At 44.4% G+C, this 27,472-nt stretch overlaps 1 protein-coding gene across 3 annotated transcripts in view; it reads left to right on the top strand.

Annotated features, from left to right (window-relative positions):
• Positions 1-27,472, top strand: part of RPTOR (regulatory associated protein of MTOR complex 1) — a 125,730-nt gene that overhangs the window by 24,764 nt on the left and 73,494 nt on the right. For all 3 annotated transcript variants that reach the window (XM_062010874.1, XM_062010875.1, XM_062010876.1), the window contains exons 4-7: positions 10,469-10,627; positions 13,573-13,719; positions 18,632-18,807; positions 24,247-24,306. In XM_062010874.1, the coding sequence (XP_061866858.1) occupies positions 10,469-10,627; positions 13,573-13,719; positions 18,632-18,807; positions 24,247-24,306 (542 nt within the window). The remainder of the gene's footprint in view (positions 1-10,468; positions 10,628-13,572; positions 13,720-18,631; positions 18,808-24,246; positions 24,307-27,472) is intronic.

Genomic DNA, 27,472 nt, shown 5'->3' on the forward strand with positions numbered 1-27,472 from the left:
CGTCTCACCAAAGTGCAGCTTCCCCAGCCTGCCTCAGAAGGGCTTTTCCTTTATCACCCAGCATCTGAGCTCCCTTAGTTTTGAAGTCCTCTATTTGAATGCAATCTTTCAGCTACTGTGCATCTCTTGCTTTGCTTTCTGTTGTCTTCTGACAATCAGATCCATTCACATGTTCCATGCTTCCTCTCTGTTTTCTTTTGTGTGTTGTCATCACAATGAGGCCAGAGTTGGCAGACAAGCAAGGCTTTTGTATTCTGGGCTGTTTTCATGTGGCTGTTGTACTCTTTAAAGTCAGTTTGTCCTAAGATGTGAAGAAAGACCTGATATTAGAAAGGCTCCTGGCAAGAGATAAGCAGCTCTGCCTGCTCCAATCTGATTAACGTTTTTCTGTAATTACCACCCAGCCTCTGTGTGACCTATTTAAAAATACCTTGTCTTTGTGTTCCCTGAAGAGCAGTGAACCAGGGGTGATCAGAGAAGGGAGGAGCCTTCTCACATCCACTGGCATCCACCCCAGCTCTTTGTCTAGTAAATACCACTGGACAGGGATTCAGTCACTGAAACTCACATGTAAATGCATTACAGACAACTGAAGCTTCTGTCTGAGCACACAGCAGAGTTCTGAGCAAAACCCAGAACATTAACCAGGAAAACTATTTGCATTTCTCTTTCTAAGGACAAATGAGAAAAGCCTGAAATACTCTACTTTTAACTCCTTTCATATGGATCTTAACAAACCATGAACCTCTGAGTGATTGTTCTTCCTTTTCCTGACTCATTAAGCAGTTTGTTAATCCGAATTAAACCATTGCTTTGCAATCAGAGGAAAACTTGACATTGCTAAACAATTATTATTGAAAAGAATAAATTCTTGTGCTGGCATGGGTGCTGGGTAGTAGTACCCCTCCTGCTGAAGCTGTGATGCACTTTGACTAGAATATCAAGACACTCAGGTTGAGGATTCATCTACATATCAGATGTGGTGGCACAGCCTAAGCCAGGCTCTGAGCAATAGCTGAGCTTACCTTAAAGAAACAGGACACAGAGCCTGAAACTTTGAAGAGCTCTTAAAATAGAGGTTATAAAGAAGCAACGGTACTAAAATGACTCTGTTGCTTAAGAGTTACGTTATTTGACTAAGCAGGTTTTAAAGATGTGTCCTGGTGTGTACAGAAAATCCTGTTAGAGCGCTCTGTCGTGAGCCATCCAAATGCCACCAGTGTGCAGGCAGGAGTCTGGCACAGGAGAAGCAGCTCACAACTCCCTCTGTTTGAAAAGAAACAGTTATGTGTACAGCCATCTCAGAAGGTTTGTTTTACCAGAAGGGATAGGGAGGAATTCTCACCCAGCACAGCAGGCTGGTGGGTAGAATGGCTGTGAATCTTGGGGCACACTTGTGTGGAGCAGCTTGAGACTGCTGGGAAGTACACCTGCCCCTGGAACCCACTGTAGCAGACATTCAGGGTTAGTAGTGGTGAATTTTGTCTTCCCTGTCAACATCAGTTCTCATGAACAGATTGCTCAAAGGTATTTTTTAAGAAGTATTATTGAATACTGAATCCACACAATGAGGATTAGAATTCATTTCACATTGGACTTAACAGCAAGGTCAAAGACTCTGCAGAGGAAAGGGAAAGTCACTCCACTGCTGACTACAGTCAAGCAAGGGAATGTTCTGCCCTTAGAGCTTATCTCTAGTAATGCATTTTGTCCTAGACATCTAGCAAATTAAGCTGTTTAAGTCTTGGGCTGCTTGTGAATATATTAACAAAAAGGTGATGGATTTTTCAAATGCAACCAAACACCTATAGAGGCCTCAGACTTGCAGAAGTCCCCTTTATGGCTTAGTTCAGCATTTAAACTTCAGTGTCTGTAAGTTATAGTGTGTCTTTGCTGTAATTAATATTTTTCAAGTTAGCAATAACCAATGATTTTACCAGAAACGTTTTTTCATGGCCTGCATTACCCAGCTTAAACTGTTGCTTGTATTGTAGCATCAGTTTATGATTTCCAGCATGCTCCTTTGTACTTAAATAGGCAGGTTCTTGTTATCTTTGATTAATCCTCAGGAATTTACATCAGGGTAGTTTCATGTGCCCACATCCTAAAATTAAAACACCTAAAAAAAAAAAAAGCCTGGAGCCTCTGGTATGGTTCAGACTAATTTGTATTTGCATCCGTGTGTCTGACCTGAGAGTTATTGTGGTCGTATCAGCTCGGGCTTACAGGCAATTGAATTTATGATTGATTGATAGCAGGTATAAATTGAAATCACTTCTTTCATTGCTCAATTGATCTCTGAAGTTATCACATACCATGCTCTTGGAGCTGTTTACCTCTCTGCTGCCTGTGGTTTGCAGTCTGATGAGCTGGTGCAGCAAAGCCTGCTCGGGCGCTCACGTTTGTGAGCGTCAGGATGGGAACAGCACAGTCACATCAATGCAAATGCTGTGAATTCAGAAAACCCTCCTTGAGACTGCAGGATTCCTGCCAAGTTTTGTGCTAAGTGTTTGCCAGCTACTTCAGGACAAACTTGTCATGCCACTATCCTTTCCAGGCTCGACAGCAAGCTGGGAGTGACTGCAAGGTCATGTGCAGCCTGGGAGGGATTTCTGGCTTGCTCAGCTTTGCTGTGGTTGGCTGTGTTGGGGTGGATGTGACAGCAGCTGCGCAGGTTGGAGTACGTTGCTTTGGGGTAAAATATCAGATGTCATTTGGGTTTAACACAAACATGCCTTTTATTGATGTAGTGAGGGTTATTTTAAACAAATACTTGTCCTGTAGCACAGAACGTGTTGTTGCATGAATTGCAAAGACTGAGTTTATTTTTGTTGGATCCCCTGTGCAAGCTGGGCCTTTGGAGCCCTGTGTTGAGTGGTGCAGTGCATCCTGTACCCACTGTCCATCCCAGCAACTGTAACACATCACATGCCACTTCTAAAAAGGTTGAGAGCAGCCAAACCTTCAGAAGGAGTTTTCATCTGATGGGAGGAAAAAGTCCAAAAATGATCAACAAAGTTGGGGACAATTTGGCTTGATTCTGAAATGGCTCTTTGCTGTGTAGATTGTTCATTTGTTGTGATTTACAACTTGCACAGTTCTACATTTGTCTGTTCTTTGATGTGTTTCCAAAGCCACTGTAAATTCAGGATCCTAAATCTTTCTTTGATGCAATAAAAAATATATGACTTACTAAGTGTTGAATCACAGGATTGAGACATCAATAACAGTTTTGAATGAACCAAAGCACAAAGTGGTTTTGTTATGAATGAAATATGTAGGTTTTTTACTAGAACAACTTCCCCATCAGAGGCTTTGGAAGTAGGCCAATGTAGTGTCGTATAGAGACACAGACCAAAGGTAGGGGTGTGAGAACACTGAAAAGTCCAGAGTAATGATGTTAACTAAACAGTTGTCAGTGGGTTTAGAGCAACTGACTAGTACTGGAAGTTATTAGGAACTTGGAACTGTTAGTGTGCTTTGAAAGAATTTATGCAAGAAGAGACTGAGAGAGAATTGCTTGAGGTGCAGACACTCAGGTCTGCAGAAGCTCAGCATCCAAGATGAGGTTCATCCTTTAAGATTAGTTCCAGCACCGTCCCTGCCAAGAGTAAGCAAAGGCCATGCTTGTCAGCAATGTCTAGTGAAGCTATGTGTCACTGTTCTTTTGCTCTAATATGTTGATGGGCATTTTCATTTAGTTTACCTAGTTTTAGTGTTGGAAGAGGTAACAGCTAGCCAAGTAACCACGCGGGTTCTGTGCCTGTGTGAGCCTGTCTGCATGTTCCAACTCATTTTGGAGCTTTAGGGTTTTTACTTCTTTCTGCTCAACATCAAAGAGTTCCCTAACAAAAGGACTAGAGGTGATTGCAGAGAATTTCTGAATGTTCAGAGAGGAATCTGAAGAATCCAGTCAAGAACAATGAAATATTCCAGTCCTCATATGGCCAAAAACGATAGCAGAAATCACTGACCTTTCTTTCTACTACCAGAATGTGATTTAAGCCTTTTGAGGAGCTTTGAAATTATTTGACCTTATTTTTTCTGCATGTTTCATGCAAAAAGATCTCATAGAATGCTTTAAAAATAAATCTAATCCTGTTAACAGTCCCTTCTAATGTATCCCAGCTATTTCTATTGTATTTTAATTTCTTAATGTACAAGTGTAAATGTTGCTGTTTCCCTGCTGCTTCTTTATGAAGTGGGCATTAGTGTTCCAGGACTGTTTCAAAACAAACCAGAAGCTTGTCTGTGTGGTGAATGCTTAAAATGGCCTGTCTTAATTTTGCTGCATTTTCAGTAATGTCTCTTTGAGACCTTTTCCTGAAGTTTTGTTCTTAATAATTGAAAGAAATGTATTTGAAATCACATAAGCCAGGCTTTTGCAGGACTTTGGAGCCTCAGCAACTGGAGATCTGAAAGAGGATTCCTTGCCATACAAAGGCAAATGCCCATTTCACTCTCTGAGTTCATTTTTCCAAGCTGCCAGAGAGATGGTGGAAACTGCAGCAGGTTGTGGTGGGGGACCCAGCACTGACTGTAAGCTGGCTGGGCAGGTCCTACCTCCTCAGCTGCTCTCCTGAGGAGCACACATGCTTCACAAGTTATTATCTCTGCTTCTGTCAGTGACACTGTGGGTAATCTTTCTTTTGGCTTATCTGATATATATTTATGCCATCCTGACCAAGGGTTTCTTGTTTAAAGTCTTCTATTAAGCCCTCAGAAAGGCTGATGGTAACAAAATGTTCCCAGACCATTGCTGTAAAAATCCAGAAGAGCTGGACTCACGTTGGGTTTCTTGGAGGGTTTTGTTGAGCCAGTTTGTTACCCTCTATTACCAATGGGAAAAGTTCCACTGTCATGCTACTGACATAGGCAGCAAAGCCTAGAGCAACACTGAGAGACTGGAATTGCTTTTTCATGTGCCAGGATTCAGACTCTGGTACACTGGAGTGTATGGCAGTGAAACTGTTTGATGTGTATATGTCTGTTTTATATGGCTAAGCCAGAGTTTGTTCCAGACAGCGGGAGGAACACGTTGTGTCAAACTGGCACTTGCCCCATAAAAGGTGGAATCTCAGTTAATTCAATTTTATGTTTTTCTCATACAGTAAAACTCAAGATTCTTAGTGTTCATCATTAGTAAGTGTAGAAACATCTGAGGAACATCTGCAGGGGTTTCTTATGTGCTTCAAGCAGGACCTCTGCCATGAACTGTTCTCAAAGTGTCAACCTTTAACAGCCCGTTGGATAAAACTGACTCTAGAAGTTCTTTAACAGTTTTCCTGTCAATTCAGAGCCTACTTTTAGGTCCCTTCTCTTCCTTTTCTCCCCCTTGGTGTTCTGCTCCCTCCATCCTCATAGACGCTACAGCAGTGCTCTTGGGCAGTGAGCTTGATCCCTTGAACAGTGCACACAGACTGGAGAAGGAGCATGAAAGCTGCACATCTTTGGCCCTTGAAACTGCTGGTTTCATTACTCTTTGTTTTTCAGTAACTTATTTCTCTGTGAGGCTTTTTTGTACTTCTGTTTTTCAAATTTGGACATTGTTCCAAAGAAACACTCTCTTGGAATAATTCGATTGCTTTGGTTCCTTTTTAATGAAACCACGTTAGGCAGCTGTCTGTGTGCATGGCAAAGTCTCAGCTTCAGTGTATTTTCTCCATTTGGAAACTGGGGTTCAAATCTGATCCAAGTCACAGTGCAGCAGCTGCATGACATCCTGTGCTGTCCCATTTATGTGGAGGCTCACCTTGAACTGTAGAGTTGCTTTGAAGAATAAAGCAGAAAAGGTTCTAAATCATTAGGAGGAAAAATCAGGCTGTGTTAGGAAAGGCTCTCTAGTCCTGATTTCAAGCTGTTCCACATTTTGCTGGTGTAATTTTATGCCCCAGCCACTACTTTCTCCAGTTGTTTCTTGCTGCTGCCTGTGACCACTCTCCAAGCAGTCTTGCAGAGCTTAATCTGCAGAATGCTGTCAAAGGAGCTTAAATCCTGCTTAACCAAGTTGTGGCTGAGAATGTCTTGACTTTTAAGTGTGAGCCTCTGACCTTGTGCCGGTGATGCCCGTTCTCCACTCAGCTGAGCAGTTACTCCCACTTTACAGCTATACATACTAGCTAATGCCCCTTTGTAGCAGCTGGGAAGTGATGGGAATGGCTGTGTTCTTCATCCTGCACTAACTCCTCAGCAGTGTGGAGTTACCAGGGAAGGCAGCCTGCAGATCACATCCTGATATGAGTTGTAAGGAGTGAACTGTGAATTTATCTTATGCAAGTTCTGCCCACCAGGATTAGTAGGGATCTTAGGGATTAAAGGTGAGTGACTTCAGGAGGTGAGTGACTACAGGCTTTATGCTTAATGAAGAGAAAGCAATATTTTAACTTGTAAATAGCAGAGGGTGTGAATGCCAGCAGGTACACACAGCCAGATCCGCTGTGCCAGGGCGTGCTGTTTTGGCATTCTCACTCACACGCTGAGCTCCGAGTCTCATGGAGTGTTTCTGGAGCCAAGACTGAGGTCTTAGGATGCAGGAAAAGCAAAGATAAAGACTTGAATTGTATAGCTGTGGGAAAATAGTTTTATCCTTGTATTTATTGGAGGGGGGAGGGGGGAAAATTCTTCTCCCTGATGGAAATGCTGTAGTGTTCCAGCTTGCATCTGCCAGCCCAGTGCTAGCAACGATGGAAGCCTGGCCTGGCTTCCAGAACTCCCTTCTCCCCCTTGCCCATTCAAGGTTAAGCAACATCAGCACCTGAAAGCATTTATTCTGAGATGGTCACCTTTAGCACTCTGCACTTCTTCCTTTTTCTGGGACTTAATTCTGAGGTGAGTTTCCCTAAACTCAGCATCTGGCAGGGTTGAGCACACCAGAGTTTGCAGGATACAGATAATGAGTCGGGTTCTGGTTTCTCGAATGACAGCAGAAGCACTTTGTCACGAAACAGCTGAGCCTGTGCAGCCCTCACTCTTCTGAGCAGAACTTGGTGATACCCTGGCAAAGAGGCCTGTAACTTTGACTTTTCCTCATTGTTTGATTTCTGTTTTGTCTTCACTGAAAATAAAAGACCAATCCCTGTACTTGGGTGACGCTTCCAAAGCAGAACCCTTAAAGCTCAAAACCTGTGGAACCCTGGGAATTGCTGTCTGCAGCCAATACCCTGCACAGACTCACCTCAAAGAGGTTGATGCTGTCACCTGCTGATCAATGAACATGGGGATGCTTTAGTTACCTTTTAAAAGAACTAAATCCCTCCTGAATGGGACAATGCTTGTGCTCCTTTAGTGGTGCTTTTTGTGTGTGGGGTTTGGGCAGCCCCTGTAGCAGGGCTGGGTCAGGAGCTGCCTGGTTGCTCAGCTGTAACTCTGCTTTATTTGCCCTCTGACACGGAGCTGGTGGAGATCCCAAACCAGGTACAGCCAGAGTGTTGCTCTCAGCTAAGGAAATGGCAGGTCACATCTTTAGAGAATCCTTGCTTTGTCCCTTAAAGGATATTGCTGTGACTTAGTCATGCCAGGAAATTTGGATATCATGTAGAAAGTAATTCTGAGAGAGTGTGTCAATAGGGGAATGCCTTAGAGCAAAACCCCTCCCACTTCACGTGGCAGCGTTAAGGCATGGAAATGTTAACATCCACAGCAAAGCCATCTAGTCCATGCACTTGGTATGTAGCCCCACAGTGTTTTCTTTTCCTGTTTTAGGGGCCAGAACTCCTCTCTATTGAAACTCCTGTTTCCTCCAACTTCCTCAGTAAAATGTTTTGTTGAGCCAGAAGTTTGTGGCACACTGAAAATGAAATGCCTTAAAAATTAACATAACTGGATAGTATACAAAACATGCTGTGTAATAAACAAGCAGAGAGGAAGGAGGTTGGCTGAATCAGGGAATGTTTCATAAAACAGTGGCAATATTGCATAAACAGGCAAAACTGCTAATTTTGAGTAGAATAATGAAGAGAGTCTGGACCAGGCTGCCACAAAGTTATTGCTTTTGACAGGAGCTCATCAGTGAGACACTGAGGTGATCAGAAAATCAAATTCACACCAGAAAGCCAGCTGACATAACCGTCAGCAATTTCATGCCTGTCCGTCACGGCGCTCGGGGCAGGCGTTCTGACAGCTCGGATGCTGCAACTGCAACATCGTCTGGGAGCAGCAGATACAGATGGGCATCATGAAGCCTAGATTGTCTTGTCTGATAATTGTGTCAGGAAGCAAAGCCTCTGTGCCAAACAGCAGAAAATATCTGTCATCAACACATGCTAGAGGGCCAGGAAAGCCAGTGTGGTCTGCAGGTGCAGCAACAGTGGGGAACTGGTCAATAACTCATAAAAACAAAGGGAAAACAAACATAAAGCCTTGTTTTGTGTCTGTGTGATTTCAACAGGAGTTTCCGAGGTTAAGCCCCACAGACCTTTGAGGGTTTCAGTTAGGCTGTTTGTTACCTTTTGCACTCTGCTGCTGAAAGCATCCTCTTGGGAGAGGAAGGAAAGGAGCACAGCACATTGCCAGGGGAGGGTGACAAGTGGGAACTGTTCATCAAAAGGGTAGTGATGCTGAAACACAACATCTTCATATGAGAACCGAAACTCTTTGCAAAATGCTTCGTCCTGCAGTGAAAGGAAAGGTAAAATTGTTGCATCAGTGAATCCTCTTGAGTATCAGCCATGTTAAAGGTGTGTGGGGTGCTGGAGAGCTGCTCCTTGGCAGTGTGTTCTGATGCTGGGTAGGGGTGGCAGCCCAGAGGTTGTGAGGTTTTCACACTGTTTCTCTATGTTCTTCTCAATGACCTTCAGCTTCTGTAGTTCTGTTCTGCAAGGTGATTTATTTTTAAGAGTTATTAGCAATAGCACCCTGTCTCACTGAGCATCACATAAACCAGAGAGCTTCTCCTCTCCCACCAGTGCCCCGTACCCCAGTCAGAGGAACAAGCCCTGAACACTTCTTGTAGCTGCTGCTTCTCCTGGTATTTTCTGCATACCAGTGGGAAAAAGTCTCAAAAGATGTCTTTTAGGAAAAAACCAGACACCACCTGGTCTAGTTTGTTGTGCAGATACCTGTTTCTTGCTGTATGTACATGAATGATGTGTAATGAACTCACACCTGAAAGTCCTGTGCTGACAGGGGACTAAGGCTGTCTCCTTATTTTCAGGCTTCCTCCCTCTCCTCTCCATCCTCCTCAGCCTCGTGTTTCTCAGTGCTCCAATGATATGTTTACAGTTGGATCTTTAGATCTACAGGCTTTAGTTTGAGTATGAATTCACCTCCATTAATTGCAAGCTGTATTTAATATTAATGCTGAAAGGACGTGAGGAGTGTTCAGATGAGCCTGTTCTCCTTTGAGAGAAGGGAGCTGAAACATTACCCAGTGCTCAGCTTATCGAGTCTTGTAAAGAAGCCAGCGGGCAGGACGGGATTTAAGGGGCACATTTTTGCAAATCAGCACCTTCCTAACAATGAAAGGAGAAAGGAAGAGGTGTGAGGGGATCTGTGTGAACATCAGCACAGCCTCTTATCTTTACCTAGTGCAGAAGTTCCCCCAAAGCACGAGTGTATCAGACCACTGGTTTTTGTTAATATTCTCCTTCTTTTTGTGTGTTTCTCTTCGTTGTTATGACCGTGTGAGTGATGCCAGTCCTTGGATCCATCCTGCCTGTTGGCTTGAGATGCTGCATGTTAACTGAGCAGTGTGATACCTGGTTTCCAAGCTTCATAGATGAGCAAACTATTTTCACATGCAAGTGTTTCATCTTCTTTTACTGGGATATTTTAAGACTTTCTTATCTTGGCCTGTCATAGAAGAAAACCTAAAAAGCCCAAACTTCTGAGACCTTGATTTGCTTCATGATGAGGCTTTCAGGACCAGATTTTTGGAGAAGTGTGGGTATGTGCTGTGGAGCTGTGTAGGAAGAGACAATCGTGTCATGTCCATGGGCAAAGTTGTGTTGATAGGGGATATACATTTTTTCCAAGGGCTGGTTGCCAAAGGCTCTTAATCAGTTTTCCCTTGTTTTACCCAGCTAGAAAAGGCCAGGCTACATCTAGGTTTAACATATTTGCAGAGCTGTTGGCCAGGTTTCTTTTATATGTGTCTTTTTAATACAAGGAGAACCAACTGGTTGTGGCTTAGGAAGAGGATGAGGCTGCTGCTGTTCTTATTCCATGAAGGACGCAACTTCTCTACCCTTCACTGTGGTATTTTTGTTCATTTTAAGGCTTACAGCAAGAACTGTGTCCCTTTTCCAGGTGGGAGGGGAAGGAGTGTTTCAGAATGAGATTTGAAATATCTGAATGACACCATTTTCCATCTTCAAGAGGGAATTTTGTTGTTTATTCAGCTCTACACTAAATGGGGTTTGTTTTCTTTTTCCACCTAACCAGTTTATGCACATGCTTTTATCTTGTCTAGGTGCAGGCATCTTAGATTTGGTTTTACACTTAAAATGATTCTCTTACATTTTTTTACTAGGCCAGGTACAAGCAGAGCCTGGATCCTACAGTGGATGAAGTGAAGAAGCTGTGCACGTCTCTGCGGCGAAACGCCAAGGAGGAGCGGGTGCTTTTCCACTACAATGGACACGGTGTCCCCAGGCCGACGGTGAACGGGGAGATCTGGGTCTTCAATAAGGTGAGTCTCTGCCAAGCAGTGCTCAACAGCTGCATCTTTCTTGCTACTGTGTGAAAGTATTGCTGTGTTCTGGTAAAGAGCTTGATTTTCAGGGTTTAAGAGGCATTCACAGGTATTTGTTTGGTTCCCTGCTGACAGCTGTTTGCTTGCTTTCTGTTCTTGAAGCTCTATGAGACCAAATAGGTTGGTTGTCCCTCACCTCCCTGTGGGGCAGGAGGGTTTTCTCTCAGATGCACTGAAGCTTATTTGCAAAACACTAAAGATCCAGCCACTGCCACTGGCTTTGTCAGCTTTTCAAAGGTAGCACCCCAGCTCTGTTGTGTCTGAGCAAACAGTGAAGCTCTCGATGGACTTGGCTTTGCTGCCTTATGTCACAGATTGTTAAGCCCCAGCTATTAATAGCACATAGGAAATGATGATAGGTGATAGGAAATGGAGAGAGAAATTGTACCATGCTTTGGAAGGAAGAATTACTTTGAAAATGTCTTTTCCTGGGTCTGTTGTAACCTGCAGTTGTATAAAAGACACCAAACATGTGCATGGGAAGAGCAAATTCTGCTGGTAATGTGAGAATACAAAACACAAAATGTGCATCATCATTGTGTTCCTTTTTAAGACCTTTGGAAGCCATTTACATATCACTCATCCTGTCCAGAGCTCTGCTGAAACAGCCTCTGTTTGACCAAAGAAGTGCCAGAGGCAGCAGTCCTCCTTGTGCTGTAGAAGGTTGCTGTGGCACGTTGCTTTAACTGACTGGTCTTGTTGACACATGTCCTAAGCTAATACTTAATTATAGAACTGTACATTAATTTACTGCAGGCACCCTGCTCTGCTTGCTGTGCAGTACTGGCATACAAGAGCAGGGTTGCAGAAGTCATTGTGAACCAGTTAATTTGTCATCATCTGGCATTTTGCTAGATCTAAAAAGATGCAGTAATGTGCTTTTCTTCTGTTTACTGTGAGTGCTGTTGTATTCATAAAGAGCAATGTTATTTTTCTGCTTTGGCTTGCTATGATTTGCTGAGGAAATCCCCACATGGTTTCACAAAGGTAAAAATCAGCATCCCCCCACTTCCCCTGGGACTTCAACTGATTATTCTGAAGCTCTGGGGAACTTCTCTGCAAAGTCTGAAGAATGATGCTTTTGGAAATACTTTTGAGTTGTTCATTAACCACTTGGTCATGGAATCTGTTCAAAACCGGTTTGTAGTTTAGTTGTGTGTTGTGTCATTAAACAGTCACAGAGGGATGGTGGGAGCTGCGTTAAGTTTCTCGCTAAAACCCAAAGTCAATGCTGAGAACAAACCAGCCAAGTTTGTTCCTACTCACAGTCCCAGCGTGGCAGAGACAAGATGAGCAAGCATCCAAAGATCACCTGGAGCAACCATCCTGGAAAACTTATTATTTAACACTCCTTTTTTCTTCAAGCTGTCTCATTTACATACCATTAGCAAATCTCATCAGTTAGACGTGACCCCCACAGGAATGGCAGAACATAAAATTCTTCTGGTTGGAAACAACACAATTCATCAGAGCTACAGTCCAGCCCTTGCTGCAGCACTATGCAGTGGAAATTGTTAAAGTTAAAGCAATGCACACCCATCAAATCTCATTGATTATATGAATCAGAGCAGGGGTTTTTATACGAAACTTGCTATGATTGGAACGTGCTTAAACCGAGTGGTGTCCTTAAAGGTCTGGGCCAAGGGGGAGGCGTCCATCTATCCTTCTGTCCTGCAGGAAAACACAAAGCTCCTGACTCCCTGAAAGTTTGGCTTTGATAAACCAATTTTCCTGTTAATTTAAATGAAACAACCAAAACTTTTATATATGGACAAAACTCAATTTTGAAATGACTTACTATTTCCCACCTTATCTAGCACATGGTTTATGATCCCTTCTGTCTTTATATATGCTGATAGGTGTCCTTGAAGATTTGATTTTTGCAAAAGTTTACTGGTTTTATTACAGCTATTTTAAGTCTCTTGAATTTAAATGGGAGTTATGATCCCATCCATCATTCTGCTGATGTTAATGGGAACATCGCAGCTTTTCCTGTAGATTTTGGCAGGGTTCAGTGCTGTAGGAGCATGGACAGGTTGCCCTCTGGCTGCAGATGGGAAGGGTTATGCAGTCAGCCACTGTGTATTTGGTAGTGACTCTTGGAAGGCTCAAGTGGCAGAAATCAGCTTTGGTTTGTATTTTCAGTTCTTCCTTTGAGTTTAGGGTGTGGCCCTTCATAGCTAATTTGAAGTGTGATTTTTTGGATGCTCCTGGTGTTTAAGAAGCTCTTGCCTGCAATGCTTTGGGGGCATTAGGATGGAAGACAAGGAACAAAAGATGTGATATTTACAGGAGGGGAATTAGTGGTGTTTCCCTTTGAAGGCTTCTTTGTTGGTTTTAATTTTACTGGGTAATTGTGGAAGTTCTGCAGCAGTGAAAGGCTCTAATAACGGCATGAAGCATCTCGTTACACTAAGATGGCATAGCTGCTGATGGGCTACATAGGCTTAGTTATCAATCCTGATTTATTGATGGAATTTCCAGTTTAAGATGTTTGATGTTAAATTAAAGACAGCTGCTGTACATTCTCTATCAGTGTTGCAGCAATTGGAGCCAAACTCAGGCTATTAAATGCTGCTTGGAGTTGTTAGCACATATCAAAGCACTCTGCTGAGCTTGAGAATTTTAGAGTTTAGTGCTTCAAATGATACCACAATCAAATCTGCTTGTGAATGAAATCCAACACCTTTGTGTTGGAGTTGGGTTCATAGTCCCCACTGTTAGGAGATGCTGGTTGGTGTTAACACACCTCATGTCCAGTCTGGGGTTTATTTTGTGAGTTCAGAGGAAGAATTCTTCTGTGTGCATTTTATGGTCTCACCAATGAAAGTTCTGCTGCTTCTCTCTCTTTGTAACTCAAGTGGGTTTTTTTCTTCTTCTAGAACTACACTCAGTATATTCCTCTGTCCATATACGACCTGCAGACTTGGATGGGCAGCCCTTCCATTTTCGTCTACGATTGCTCTAACGCCGGCCTGATCGTCAAGTCCTTCAAGCAGTTTGCACTACAGAGGGAGCAGGAGTTGGAGGTGAGGTCACAGTCTGTTGCAAAGGTTTCGTTTGTGTTTGTGCCACAGGGTTAAGTTTAAGCTTGCTTTGCTATATGCAGATGAAAAATGTGTTTAAAACTATGTTGGAAAGCAAATCAATCTGCAAATAATTGTGCCACTCACTCCAGTCTTTCTGGTTCAGTTTGCTGTGTTACACTTGGAATGATTTTTAATACAAGTGCTAATTAAATCGTAATGTTAATAGAACCAATTTGTGCCCTAATGGTCTTTTCTGCTGAGATAAATGCTGAGGTGAACTAGACATATTTATTTTACTTGCAAAAGTCTAGTATCTGGGTGCAGCCAGAGTTTTTTGCTGTTGAAGTGATTGTGTTGGTGGCTTCAGTCGCTCAGAGCTCTTCAGCTGGATGTGTTTCTAATGAAAAGCTGTCTTTCGTTGCAAATGTAACTACTAATTTGTTCAAGTAAATCTGAAATGCAAAGTGGAAGGTAAGAAGTCAGGACTCTGTGCACAAACTTGGGCTGGCAAGACTCCCCACTGCCAGCAATTCCTGCTCGCTTTAGCTTGCACAGAAAGCACATCTCTGGAGGTACTTAAAAAACATCAAACTTTAGGGAAGGAATAATAACTAATCAGGCAAATGGCTGTCACAGCGAGAACCTTCAGGCAGATATCAGCAATATCCCTGGCTGTAATTCCTTTCATTCTGAATTCCCCTTTATGGAGATGCTTTTGTGGTGGCTCTCTTGGCAGGTGGAAATGCCATTCCCCTGAAACAAAACAGTTGGCTAGCTTGAGATACGTAGATTATGTCATTATTCCTTCTCTTCAACCAGTGATAATGCTGAACTTTGTAAAGATAAGAAACTTCCCAGAGTCAGTGGCTTGGGAAGAACATGAAGCTGCAGTGCACAGGTTGGTGGTGTTGGCAGTAGATGCCTTTTGAGGGTTACCATCTTTTTAAGTCAGGAAAAATGTCTGGTGGTCATATTCTGTTCTCCTTTTCCAGCTTTTCCCTTCAGCCTGTGACTTTCATTGTGATATTTTTTGGAGCCTTTCTCTTTTGTTTGTACAAATGCTCTCTTCTGGATTTTTGTTTTGTTTTCTCTTTCTGTTCCTACACATGTTAAAAGTGGGGCCTGATTTACCTTTCCTTCCCCTGCTTGCTTTCTGCATTGCCTTTTTGCCTTGGTTCTTGCTGAGCTCTAGAAGGACTTTGAAGTTGTTTGGAAGGAAGGCAGCCCCAGGTGTGTCTGTTGGTTTCTGCTGAGAGACAGATAAATTGCTCAGGGGAAGCTGCTGTGGATGGTTGCTCACAGTGAGAGAGATGAGCACAAGTGACTATGTCAGTCTTCACCTCAGCAAAAATACTAAATCCCATTTGCTCTGTTTTACTGTGCCAAACATGCGAGGTTGCATGGGAAAAACTGCTTCAGCATTCCCTGGCTTTGCAGCACAGGTGAAAACCAGATTAATTTGAGTATGACAATACTTCCAGGCTTATACATCAGCTTTCCAATCTGTGTCTTTAGATTTTGTTAGCTACTGGCTATTTACTGAGGTAACTGCTTACTAATAGCAAGCAGAAGACTTGGTGACAGGTAGAAAAGGCAACAGGTACAAAGCATGGATGGGAAGTCATTTGGGACACTCTGATTTGTTGAATTGTTCAAGTTCATGAAAAGTGAGGTGAAGTTGGAACTGGTGCTCAAGAGGGGCTGCTAGAGCTATCAAGATAATTGTCAGCCCATCTTACTGAAAGGAGATTAGAGGAGCTTGCTGTTCTCTTAATCTGAGGGAGTGAAGGCTGAGGGAAGCCAGTTTGTGTTTTTGGCTGGCACAGAGCACTGCCCAGCTGCCACCAGATGACACAGAATTGCAGTTCCATGAGAAATGTAAAAGTTAATTGCAACCTATAGGTGTGACTGTAACCCTGTTATACTGGGGTTTCCATTGTTCATGGAATATAAAGGCTCTGGTACTCTTTCTTATTGTAAGATCTAAATCTTGTTTGCCCTCCAAAGAAGCACAAGAAGAAATGATCACTTGGGAATGACAGGAAAGCAGTTAATGCTTCTCTAAGATACCTGAGAAGAGACAATGTTGGAGCACCACACATTGTCTTCTTTAGAGAGCTGCCTCCAAAATTGCACTTGAATAGTATTTTTTCCCCTTTTATTAGTAAATAAGGTATGGCTGGTGTGTGTGAGTGAAGAGCTGTGCAGACAGAAGTCTGTGGGTTTCAGTGAGAAGACGGCTTTGTGTTCCAGCAGCAGGAATCTGGTGTATCTCATCCTGGTGGACAGATTGCAATTGAAAACATTTTTTATCTTAGACTGCTTCTTTGAGGGAGGTGAAGGTGGAGGCAGGAATTGCCTCTGAAGATGCCAGAGCCAGCTCAGCTATAATTGGTTTTTGGTGGGATGGACACTGGGCAGCTGTTGGTGGCAAGGGTGGGTGTGGAGGGGGGTGCCCAGGGCTGCCTGGCAGCACTTGACCTTGTGCCACCCCAAGAAAATGGCCCTGGCTGGAAACCACGGTGCCGTGCCCTCCCTGGAGCTCTGCACTCTGCTTGGACTGCAGGGCATGGCACTGGATGCTTTTAATCATCCAATTAACTAGCTGTGATGATTCTGTGAGCGTTTATAAATGCCCCATCCTTCTGGAGCGCTGAGCAGGCTGTAAGTGTGCTGTGCTGACAATGATACAACAGTGGGCTGGTTACTTCTGATTAATTTTGTGTGTAATTGTGCCATTGCTTCCTCTGACTCACACTTGCTTCACACAGCAAAGGTCTGACGTCTGAGGGCCACGTTGGAGAGGTGCAGAAGGGAAGGCTGGAACGTGTCTCCTAGCTGTGTGCTTTTACCTTTTGGGTTTTCAGCCTTGTTCAAGGATTTTTCAGCACTGTACCATACCCCTGCATACAGGCTTGTTGAGTTCCTGGTGCTGGTGTTCCCCTGCAGCAGGGGGTGTGACTGACTGTAACTGGAGCTGAGGAACTCGCAGCTTTTGTTTTTCCATCTTCAACATTAGTTCTCAAAAAAGTGTCTTAAGGACAGCGCAGGAGAGTGTTGTCTGGCATTAGCACCATGTCTTGGGGGAGAATGTTTCAAATCCACCATCTGCTGGGAGAGAGGAGCATCTCCTTTGCTGTAGTTGCGTTGATGTCTTCAGAGGGAAAGAGGCTTCTCACAGCAGGAGTTGTGTGGAGCTGGCAGGTCTGGCCAACACTTGAAGTACCAACTCTTAGCTTCTGTCTCCCAAGTTTACCCTGGACACATCTGTTAAGTCAAAAAAGACTCAGTTTTCTATCAAGTGCTTGTTTCTCACTCTAGCTATACAGGTACAGAAATGTTTCCAGTGACAGTGGTTTCAGAGCTGTACTATTGTTTCCCTTTCTGTTAATTACAAGTGTGATACTTGCAAATCCATTAGTTCCTCCTCCAGACAGAGAGAGCACTTGCAAGGAGCAAACCTGAGTGCTCTTTAGCTTGGGCAGCTATAATTTGTTTTCAGAACAAATGAATTACCAGCATCTTCCCAGAGTGACAGTGTTACTCACTGGGGCGTCTGCATTACCGCTGCTGTTCTGTCCCAAAGGCTGTGGACTGGCAGTTGCCCGGGAATAGCATTAACTAACACCATAAGTGCTATGTTGATAGCGAGGGGTTTTTATTTGCACAGGGAAATATGAATCACTTTGCTTTGAGACAGGGCTTCTGCTGAAGGAACACGTGAGGCAGGGGCTGTTGCAAGGCCTACGGGCAGCTGGTTGCTCACAGAGACCTGCTGTCGTGTTAAAAAACCACAGTTACATTATTAAGCAGCAGTGGCTGTGCTCGTGTGTCTGCTCAGTTTCCCATTCTCTCTTGCCTGTTGGGAAGTGCTGTTCAGCATGTGGAGTGAGAGAGCCGAGTGCCGTTTGTGTGCAACGCACCCATCAGTCCATGGCCAGCAGGAAACCAGCACTCGTGTCTCGGCTAAATGGGTGATCATGTCTAATGAAATACAAATTAACTGAGCCTTAGGAGATGATGTCTTGTTAGAACAGTTCTAGATCCCGAGATGCAAAGATCTTCCTAGAGGATTCACTTAGGGAAATGGTCTCGTGGTTGATAGGGCTGGGACAAAGGCTGGACTCGATGGTCTTGGAGGTCTCTTCCAGCCGAAGCGATTCTGTGACCCTACGGTTACGTTGCTGTGTAACATTCGCTGCTTAGAGCAGAAATTACCATATTTTTTTGATCCAGAGGAATATGTGTAAGGACCTTGAACCCTTTTACTAAAGCACTAAGACTTGTATCCACTGATATGTTAATGTTGGCATTGCAGAAGGCAGTGCACGTTTCTCTTCCCCTTTTGTTGGAATATTGCCTCTCTACCTACATACAGTAATTTTCTCTCTTCCTTTTTCCAGCTTGACCTTTCTGCTCTGGTGTGGTAGAAAGATAGATGGGGAGAAACACGGAGTTCAGTATTCTTCTGGCTTACCACCATCATCTTTATGCTTTGTGGTAGGGAATGCTGTCCAGTGCAACCAAATGCATCGCATTCTTCCGTTGCTGTTTTGCCATCTGTAGTGAGTGGTTGTGAACCACAGGAAGGATGGGGTTTGCTTAAATCTAAAAGAAAAAATCATTAGCCCAACTTGCTTCTGCAGTGCTTAGCCCAGGCTGGCAGATGTGAGCTGAAGGCTCTGAAGGGGTGATGACAGTTCAGTCCCTTGCAAGTTGCTGGTTTTGGTGTGTGGTGTTGTTATGGTAAATAGACATGAACACTGTTAACTGTAGGTGACTTAAAGCTGTGGCTGGTGTTACCATTGATGTAAACTTGGAATCCAGAGCTCTGTAGAACTTGGACAGCTCTTCACTGGTTGTTTTTGTGGAAGTGTACTGAATTCACGAGTCGTTCCCTTGACCTCCCCAGGTTGCTGCCATCAACCCCAACCATCCGCTGGCTCAGATGCCTTTGCCACCATCCATGAAGAACTGCATTCAGCTGGCAGCCTGTGAAGCCAACGAGTTGCTGCCCATGATCCCTGACCTGCCAGCTGACCTTTTCACCTCATGCCTTACTACACCCATCAAAATCGCTCTGAGATGGTGAGTGTGTTCCCCACTATTGAGGGCAAGTGTGCAGCCTGTGTGGCTTGTCTGTTGAAACGAGGGATTTCTTAATCCAAACGCTTCATCTCACCTAAAACATTGAATTCTAGGATTTGAACTATGCATGTGGGACAGCATTTTATTAATGAGAACTAGAAAGGTGAAAATATTGTTATCTTCTACTTATTGCAGTTTAGATTCCAGCTCAATATCTGGGTTTGCTCAGATTAAGGGATTTACTGTTCTGGGAATTAACTGTCCTGCTTCAGAGAGCAGAAATAGTACAGAGTGCAATACAACTTTCTGTAAATTGTTGTTTGTACAAATCACATTCCAAACACTGCAGTTGCTGTAAATAATACAGTAGCATTAAATAATGCTGTAGTGAAAGAAATTGAGCGATAAACCAAAGAAAGATGTTATGGAATGACATTCCAAGTTAATTAGGCAGAAAGTTATAAAAGACTGCTACAGATAGCAGGAGCTCTAAAAGAGCGATATTTTTACCCAACAACAGAGAGGATCACTAATAATTGTGGTGCTACTTGAGGACATGGTGAGAGGAATCTAATGTGTGCACCCAGATAATACGTAGCTCTGTCTCTATTGGCACATCTCAGTGCTCTCAAGAATACATGTGGTCCAGGATGAAAAGCTTCAGGTCGTTTGCTCAACTAGGTTAAAGCAGGCTGTAGACATTGTGGTGGGCAATGGAGTCACCACAGCTTCACAAGTTCTTAACTGTCCTTAGGAGACACTCGCAATAGCTTACAATTCTTATACTCTCTCTGACTCAGGTAAGCAACAAAGTTGTTTTGGCCGGGTTCTGGTGCCTTTGACTGATAGCTTTTGCTCATGTGATGAGGGCCTTGCAAGCACTTGCAGGTGTGCAAGAGGATTGAGCCTCCTGATTAGCCAGAGCCATTTCATCTCCTCTAATCCTGAGAGGATGATGTACTTCCCTTCTGGTTCAGGTGAAAGGAAAGAGAAGGTTAATGTCCAGTGTAGCTGTTGCTGTTACAGCTCCTCATTGGTGAAGTGGCTGCCTCGACATGGAGCTGTGCTCTTCCTGAGGCTGATGTGGTGGCAGGCTGGCTCTGAACTGCCCTGCTGTGTGACAACTCTCCACCTGCTTTATAGAACAATATTTAATGCACAGTTTCTAGATCTCAAGAAAGAGTTTGTTCTTTGATACAACGATCTGGAATTTTCCTTATCTCCATGGGAACGTGGCTGAGAGAGCAATGAGGGCAGGTTTGTGAGCAGAGCTACCCCTGGCATAAACATGAGATATTGTCAGAGTTGGGTCTCATTTGACAGGAAGGAAGGGAAGGATTTAAAACCATTAACCTCAGCTGTTGGTGGGGCTGATGCTGGTAGATGCCAAGCAAAATCCTGGATGGTAAAGCATTTCCTGCTCCATCTAATCATGACCTGTGTTGCTTACACACACACACAAAAATTGTCCCCAGTTACCTGATGAGATTCTGCTCCTTTTATATTCCAGATTTATTGATATTATTATGATTATGTTTTTACCTAAGTGAGTCTTGTAAATCACAAGCACTTGCAGGGCACTGGTTTTGCTGCTATTAAACATAATAAGGTGCAAAGCCAGACCCTCCTCCTGGGTTGCAGCTGGATGCAAAACATATGTTGATGCCTTAAAGCAGGCAGTTAACTAAAAGTGAAGATGTAAACCTTTGCCATTAAAACTTCTCTTTTGCTTCAGTCTAGCCCTTTTATTAAAGCTGATCCAGAACCTTGCAGAACTGCTTCTGAAATAAAACATTTTGGCAGTTCTGGACTGACAGGCTAATGAGGTTTCATGTACTGAATTTATGGGCAAATAAAGGTTTGATGAATGTTTTGCTCTGTATTTTAAGTAAACAACTGATGGGCAAAATCAGTTATCAAATGGAGTTGCAGCTGCATCCACTTCAGTCTAATTCCAGGGGAAGAAAAATTGATGTTGGTAAGAGAAACACAGGTCAATTGTGCCCTTCTGAATGCGGTGTGTGTGAACCTCTTAGTGACAGTCTGGCAGTTCCAGTGTTTGAGCCCTGGCTAACTGCATCCTGATGGTTTTCATGTGTAAGTGACTGTTGTGAGCTGATGTAGTTCAAATACATGTTGGAACTATGTATAGGTATATATCATGCAAGCTTACACGTAAGCTGTATGGATTGTTAATCTTGAGTGATAGGCGTTAATGGGGAAGCAGATGCAGCGATTGCAGAAGCAGGCAGACATCAGGGTGTGTTTGTGCACTGCCTTCTGCAGATCTGTGTGTCTCACACCCTCTAAAGCAAAAAGCAACTATATTGAAGGCTGTGATCAGAAGTATGTCACATGCTTATGTTCTCATCAGTCCCTTAAGACACAAACAAAGCTGCAATTATACCTTCAGAATTTGGCATGGTCGGGGGAGGTTGTGCTGGTCTAGGTTGTCTTAAGGACCACAGGAATTTGAGCCCTGAAGCCCCACTGATAGAAGAGCAATAGGGCTCCTGAAAAGTGCTGGAAAATCCCCAAACCAGACAGTTTTGGGGCTGCTCAGACTCAAGGGTTTCAGATGGGTGGTTTGTACCCCAGAATGCTAAAACAGCAAGCTTGTCAGTGCCAGTTTCTGTCGGATCAATTAAAACAGCTACTGGGGGTTTCTAATGTATTTAATTTACATTTCAGCTTGATATTTTGGGAGATTAACTGAGCTTAGAGCAGAAACTTTGTTATGTGTGATTTTCTTCTTTATTGCCTGGTGTTTATTGGTATGCTTACATATTCCTCATGGTGTTTGTGGTGATGATACCAGCCACCACTTGAGATAGCACATCTAAAGCCTTGGGGTGGTGGAAGGGGGATTGCAGATACAGAACATTTTGTTTATGAGTAGGTTTTCTTTGCAATCAGTGTTTGTTAGAGGGGAAATGCAGAGTCTGCTACTGGTTAAATGGGGTTTTAATGAACTAATCTCTCAAAATATCCAGGGCAATGGCTTTTACTCTAGCAAGCCCAGCATATACAAAAGCAGTAAGTGCTTGCTGCTTTACTCCCACTCTGGTGAATACCAAACAGATCCATGGTCAGAGTAGAAGGGGTGGGTTTTCACTAGTCAAATGCAATCTGTCTGTACTTTGTCATCTTTGAGGAGCCTTGAGCCCAAATGAACTGAAATCTAAGCTTATTTACATGTTGCCCACAGCTCTCTGAGGCACTGCTAAAGGGCAGCTGCAGGATGCATTCAGATGTACAAATAATCAGTTTCCAGTGACCCTCGAAGGGTCAATGTCTGTCCTGCTGTTGTAGAAGTTGTGGGGATCTCTTGGCTCACTGGCATCTCTCCTGTTGTGTGTTCTGAGTGTCTGTATGTGTGGGACAAGCTTTCTATTTCCAATCCAACAAGCTGTAGTCAAAAGCCTTGTGCTTAGGAGAAATCCTTGTGAAAAAAAGAGGCCAATGTATTTGTTTGCCCTGTGGCAAACACACTCTGCTGCCAGGTGGGAGCCTACTCATCTGTTCTCGGACTCTTGCCACCTGGCCTGGCCCACAGGAGCCTGGCTGTGCTGAGCAGGAGGAGGATGCTCATCCTTGTTTCACACTGGGTCTTGCAACAGTGTGTAGCACTGTCCTATCAGTCTGTGATCGAGTGAGGTTAGGACAAATCATAGCTCACACGAGAGGCTTCTGAAGTAAATGCAAAATGTGGTGTGACACAGTGATCATAGAATGGTTTGGGTTGGAGGGGACTTAAAGATTATCTAGTCCAGCCCTCCTGCCATGGGCAGGGACACCTTCATCTACACCAGGGTGATAGGCAGGACTCGCTTTTCTTTATAGAAAGTAAAAGTAACAGCACAAAGTTGTGCTGGCTCTCTTGCAGCCCCCTTTTCATTATGTTGTAACACAAAGGTCTTGAGCAGAGGAGTTAGAAAGCCCTTTGGCAATCTGTAGGGAGACTCCAGCCTGAGTCCAGTGGCCTGACGCCGCCGTGCTGAGTCCTGCCTGCAGATTTTGTGTGGGAGAGGCATTTCCCTGTGTGGTTCTGTAAAGCAGTGTTGTGAGATTGTAATGTTTTAGCAGATTGTGTAGGGATCCCACTGTAGGGGATAAAGAGCTTTATGACTCTGTTTTCTGTGACGGATGGCGCACACATCAGAAACACAGCCTGGAGACCACTTGGCCTTTCAGAGCCCGTGGCTGCTCTGGGCAGTAAGGGATGTCCTGCAGGCAGGGGATGCCACAGGAGAACTGGAGAGTCCTCGGGATTTCAGAAATGAGCTCTGCACATCTTGTCATTAAAGAAGTGATTTTTCTCTCCTTTGCCTGGGGAAGGAGGCTGTGGATGCCGTGGCTCTGGGGGAAGGAGACTGTGGATGATGTAGCTCTGGGGGAAGGAGGCTGTGGATACCATGACTCTGAGGGAAGGAGGCTGTGGATACCATGGCTCTGGGGGAAGGAAGGGCTCCTGCTGCAGCAGTTCCAGACACTGCTGGATGCAGGAGGAAGGTTTCCTGTGTGGCCGAGTCCTCCTGGTCCCACACTGCCCACAGAGCTTTCTGTTCTGTGCAGAGTGAAGCACTGGGGTTAAATACCAGCTGAGATTACCCTGATGGGTAGATTCTTCATTAAACAGCAGAGTGGATTTCTGAAGTGCTGGTAGATGGGCTGGGAAGGTAGTGGTTGAAGTGCTGGGAAGGTAGTGATACCACTGAGGGAGTCACTCTCAAGTTGGATTTCCTGGATTCCCTTCCCAGATGTAGTGTTTCACACTCCTGCCCTCTGAGCCACAAAGCCTGTCCCCAGGCAGGGCGTTTGGAGCAGGGAGCCCGGCTGCCTTCCCACGCTGGGCTTCAGCGACCCCTGGATCTCCCAGGCACAGCGAGCGGTGCTGCTGAGGGACTGTGCCTTGCCCAGGGCTGCTGTTCCTGCAGCAGGGCCGTTTGTAACGCTGGGGAAATGGAGTCAGCACTTCTGTAACGAAATACCGGAGGTGTTTGAACTTGCCGCATCTCTGGCTCCTCGCTGGCTCCCCTCCTGCAGCGCCACAGCTCCTCAGGGACACCCAGCCAACGCTCATCAGCATTCCAGCAGCGTAAACCTCCTCGGCTCTCGTGTCGTCTCGCTCCTCCCCAGAGACCGTGCTGGGTGACTGGGAGCCCTTTTCCCCCGCTCTGTGTCGGGGAACTTGTCACTGTGACAGTTACAATGCCCCGGGTTTGACAAGCGCCGATGGAAATCGCCGCATAATCGTGAGTGTGACAAATATTGAGGGGCCTCGTTTCGTTCTTATTATGCTGTGGCAAAGTTTCCTACCCAAACACCATTTTAAAAGCAGAAGCACTGTAATAAAGAAGCCTCCTTCCATATTCTTTCCAGAGAGCCCTGTCATTGAGTATTCAATGAGTATGCTTTATTTCTCTCCCCTCTCCGCAGGTTCTGTATGCAGAAGAGTGTCAGGCTGGTGCCAGGAGTCACGCTGGATTTAATTGAGAAGTAAGCCAAATTTGATCTTCTTTCTCTTTTTTCCCCCTGTTGCTCTGAATTTCCTCTCTGTTTCTAGCATTGCTCTGGTTTCTCTGCAAGGGAATTTCCTTTGGAAAGCTGCTCACAGAGTTTGCACCCACAGTGTTTGTCATTTCTTGCCTTACCCTGTGTTGCTGAAGTGAGCAGTTGCCCTGGGAGCGGTGTCACAGCCCGAGTCGTGGCTCAGCACAGGGAGCTCGGAGCCTGGTGCCTGTCCCTGCCATCCCAGGCTAGGCAGGGAAGTGGCAACTGCACACACAGGTTGTAGCTGTATTCCTGGAAGCCCAGCGCTGAAGAGCCAAGTGTGTGGCTGGTTTCAGGGTGGGTTGTGGCCGTGGGAGTGTTGACAGAGATGTGCTCACAGCCCTGTGAGCTGCATGCCCCTCATCACCCAAACCAGCTGATGGGCACAAACACTTCACCAAAAATACTGTGTGTCACTTCAGCACTTTGCTCTCCTACTGTTCTTTGAGAGTGTTGTTATGGTTCAGTTAACACCACTGAAACATGTTATAAGCCTTTTATCCAGGCAATACTTGAGCATAATTACTGGTTGTCAGGCAGCTGAGGCAAACTGAATAACCAAGACAACTGCTCTTCAAATCATGCTTCAGTTTATACACACAAGGTGGACTTCAAGATAACAGGAACTGTCCACTGGAGTCTTTGCTTGTTTGTAAGGTTTTAGAGTTTTTCAGAAGGGAAGAATGTTGTTACAGACAGGGCAGCAGGAGCTGCAGCAGGGCTGTGCTCCCTGCAGCTTGGTTTGGAGTGCCCCGTTCTCTGGACACTGATACAAACACACAACCTGCCTGGGAGTCATTCATGAAAGATTACTCCTTCCATTTCTAAGAAATGTGGAGTCTAGAAATACTGCTGCTGAAATTAATTAGAACTCTTCTGGCACGTGGATGTCCAGAGTCCAGTCGTTCTCCTTTGTCTTGGGTGAAAACTGTAGAGCTGAAGGGCATCCTCAGAGGGGGGAGGAGAACAGGAATCTGGGTAATAAGTGTGAATTCTTAATAGAAATATATCCTCATACTTGCTTGGTTTTTAATAAGCTGCTGCATGGTGTAGCAAAGTGCAACAATCATTCATTGCTCGTGCTGCCAATAGCAAATTATCTGTTATAGCAGAAGCAATGAGGGTGAGATTGCATCAGCTAAATTTTCTTGTTCAGCTTTTGCTTTAATGAATCATTCCATGTTAAGTTGCATGTTTTACATTCAGATGAGGTTAAAAATACTTCTCAGTCCTACGAGCTCTTCCACAATACGTGTTTGAGAGTAGTCAGGCTCATCAGTAGTATTTAGGTATTTAATCATGCTAATTTTATATGTGAAAATGAGTATCCTGTCTCAGTTGGGGAAGCTGAGCAATGATTCAGCTGCATTTCAGAGGCACCAGTCTTACCAAAATAAAGCCATTTTTTCAGTTTACAACTGAGAGAACAGCTGAGACCCCGTGTGCCAAGGGAAGCGTTAGAGTGGTTTTCAGAGAGGGATCAGTCTGGGAAAGGTCCCTCACTGGACATTGTTTTCTCTGAAAGCCATTATGAAAATGTGGGTTTTGGTTTCCTTTTGGTTTTAAGGAGATGAGAAACAAGAGGGAAATGTACTCAGGGCTTGACTTGGCCTATGTACTCCAGTGTGTGTTAACAGGGCGTTTTGGTGTGAGAAGATTATCTAGCCCAGGCATTTAAAGCTATTTATTGGTGACAAGATGTGTAGTTCCCTGACTGTTGTTTAAATGAGCAGAGTGGAGGGGATGTTGTTTTGGCCATCTCTGGCTGTTGGGCAGCAAAGGTAAGCAGTTCTTCCTGAACTGAGGTGCTCTCATCATCAGCATGGACTGAGATCACCTCAGGCTGCTGGATAGACGTGTTCCAGAACAGTGACTGTATTATGTTAATGTCAATTAACATATTGCTACAAGAGTGTATCTAATCAAAGAACATATGGTGGGGATCAGTGAGCCAGGTAGCACACGAATCAGCTTTGCTGAGCACTCAGATGTGCTGCTGAGGGTTAAATACTCTGTAAATAATGGTTTACTGGCAAAACCAGAATTTTCTTTAGTGTTCTCCATTCTGTTGGTTAATAGCACAGTGCACATGCATTCTTTAAAGGCTGTCTCCACAGAAAGCATGCCAGAAGTGGGTTCTTGTGGACAGCAGATATTAAACCTCATCACCTTAATCTGTTACATAGATCAGTTGTAGAAAACTGATGTTTTTCTATTACAGTCTCAACACAGGCCTAGAATGCTTCCTGGATTGTCTGTGTGTGTGGTGTAACTTATAATTGAGTTGTCTTTAAACCTGAGGAAAGAGTTTATATTGCTTAAGGTGCAGATTTTGAGACCAAATTAGGCTGCACCTTTTTTGAAGGGCTCAGATTTCTCTCTGTCTAGGCTAAACCAGCATCCTGATGAATGAATGTGTTGTGTATGCTGATGTGTATTTAGATTACAGCTCTTCTGAGATGAAGCCAAAATAATCCCTGGTTTAGAAATAAAGATCTTTTCTGGGGCCACACAGTAAAATGGAAAGAAAAAAGGAAGATTATGTTGGTGAAGTATTGGGGGTTTAGGAACCTCTTTGAAAGGCTTCTCAATGGCAGCATCAATGTTGGGTGTTGCTGTTGACCACAGTCTTGGTCTTTTCTGCCTGACCACAAGCCATCCCATCCCCTGTGCTGGCACAGCTGGGGGGTTGCTGCAGGATAATGGATGGAGGCTTTTGAAAACAGTTGGAAGAAATCCTAAGGAATGGTTTAACTTGGTGTAAGCTGTGAATATAAGTTGATTGCCAAGAGCAGGGGATGTGCGAGAATGCTTTAATCTGTATTGCTGCATGAGGCTCTCTCTCCTGAAGCCATGCTCTCAGGGGAGCAGGAATGGTGTATTGCTCTCCTGGGATGTTTTCACTGGGTCTGTTTTGCAGGAGGAAGGAATCCTCTGAGCAAAGGTCCTGGTGACCTGAGCACTGCTCATACTTCTGGTGGGGCCACTTAGAAAACAGACTTTTCAACTGACCACATGAATATGACACCACAGTTCACCTTCACAGCTGGAAAGGAGCCCACTCCCTCCCTGTCAGGGGTTTGTGACAAGGGACCTTCTCTGAGTGTCAGCT

The sequence above is a fragment of the Colius striatus genome, chromosome 18 (genome assembly GCF_028858725.1).
Source record: "Colius striatus isolate bColStr4 chromosome 18, bColStr4.1.hap1, whole genome shotgun sequence".
NCBI classification, from domain to species: Eukaryota; Metazoa; Chordata; class Aves; order Coliiformes; family Coliidae; genus Colius; species Colius striatus.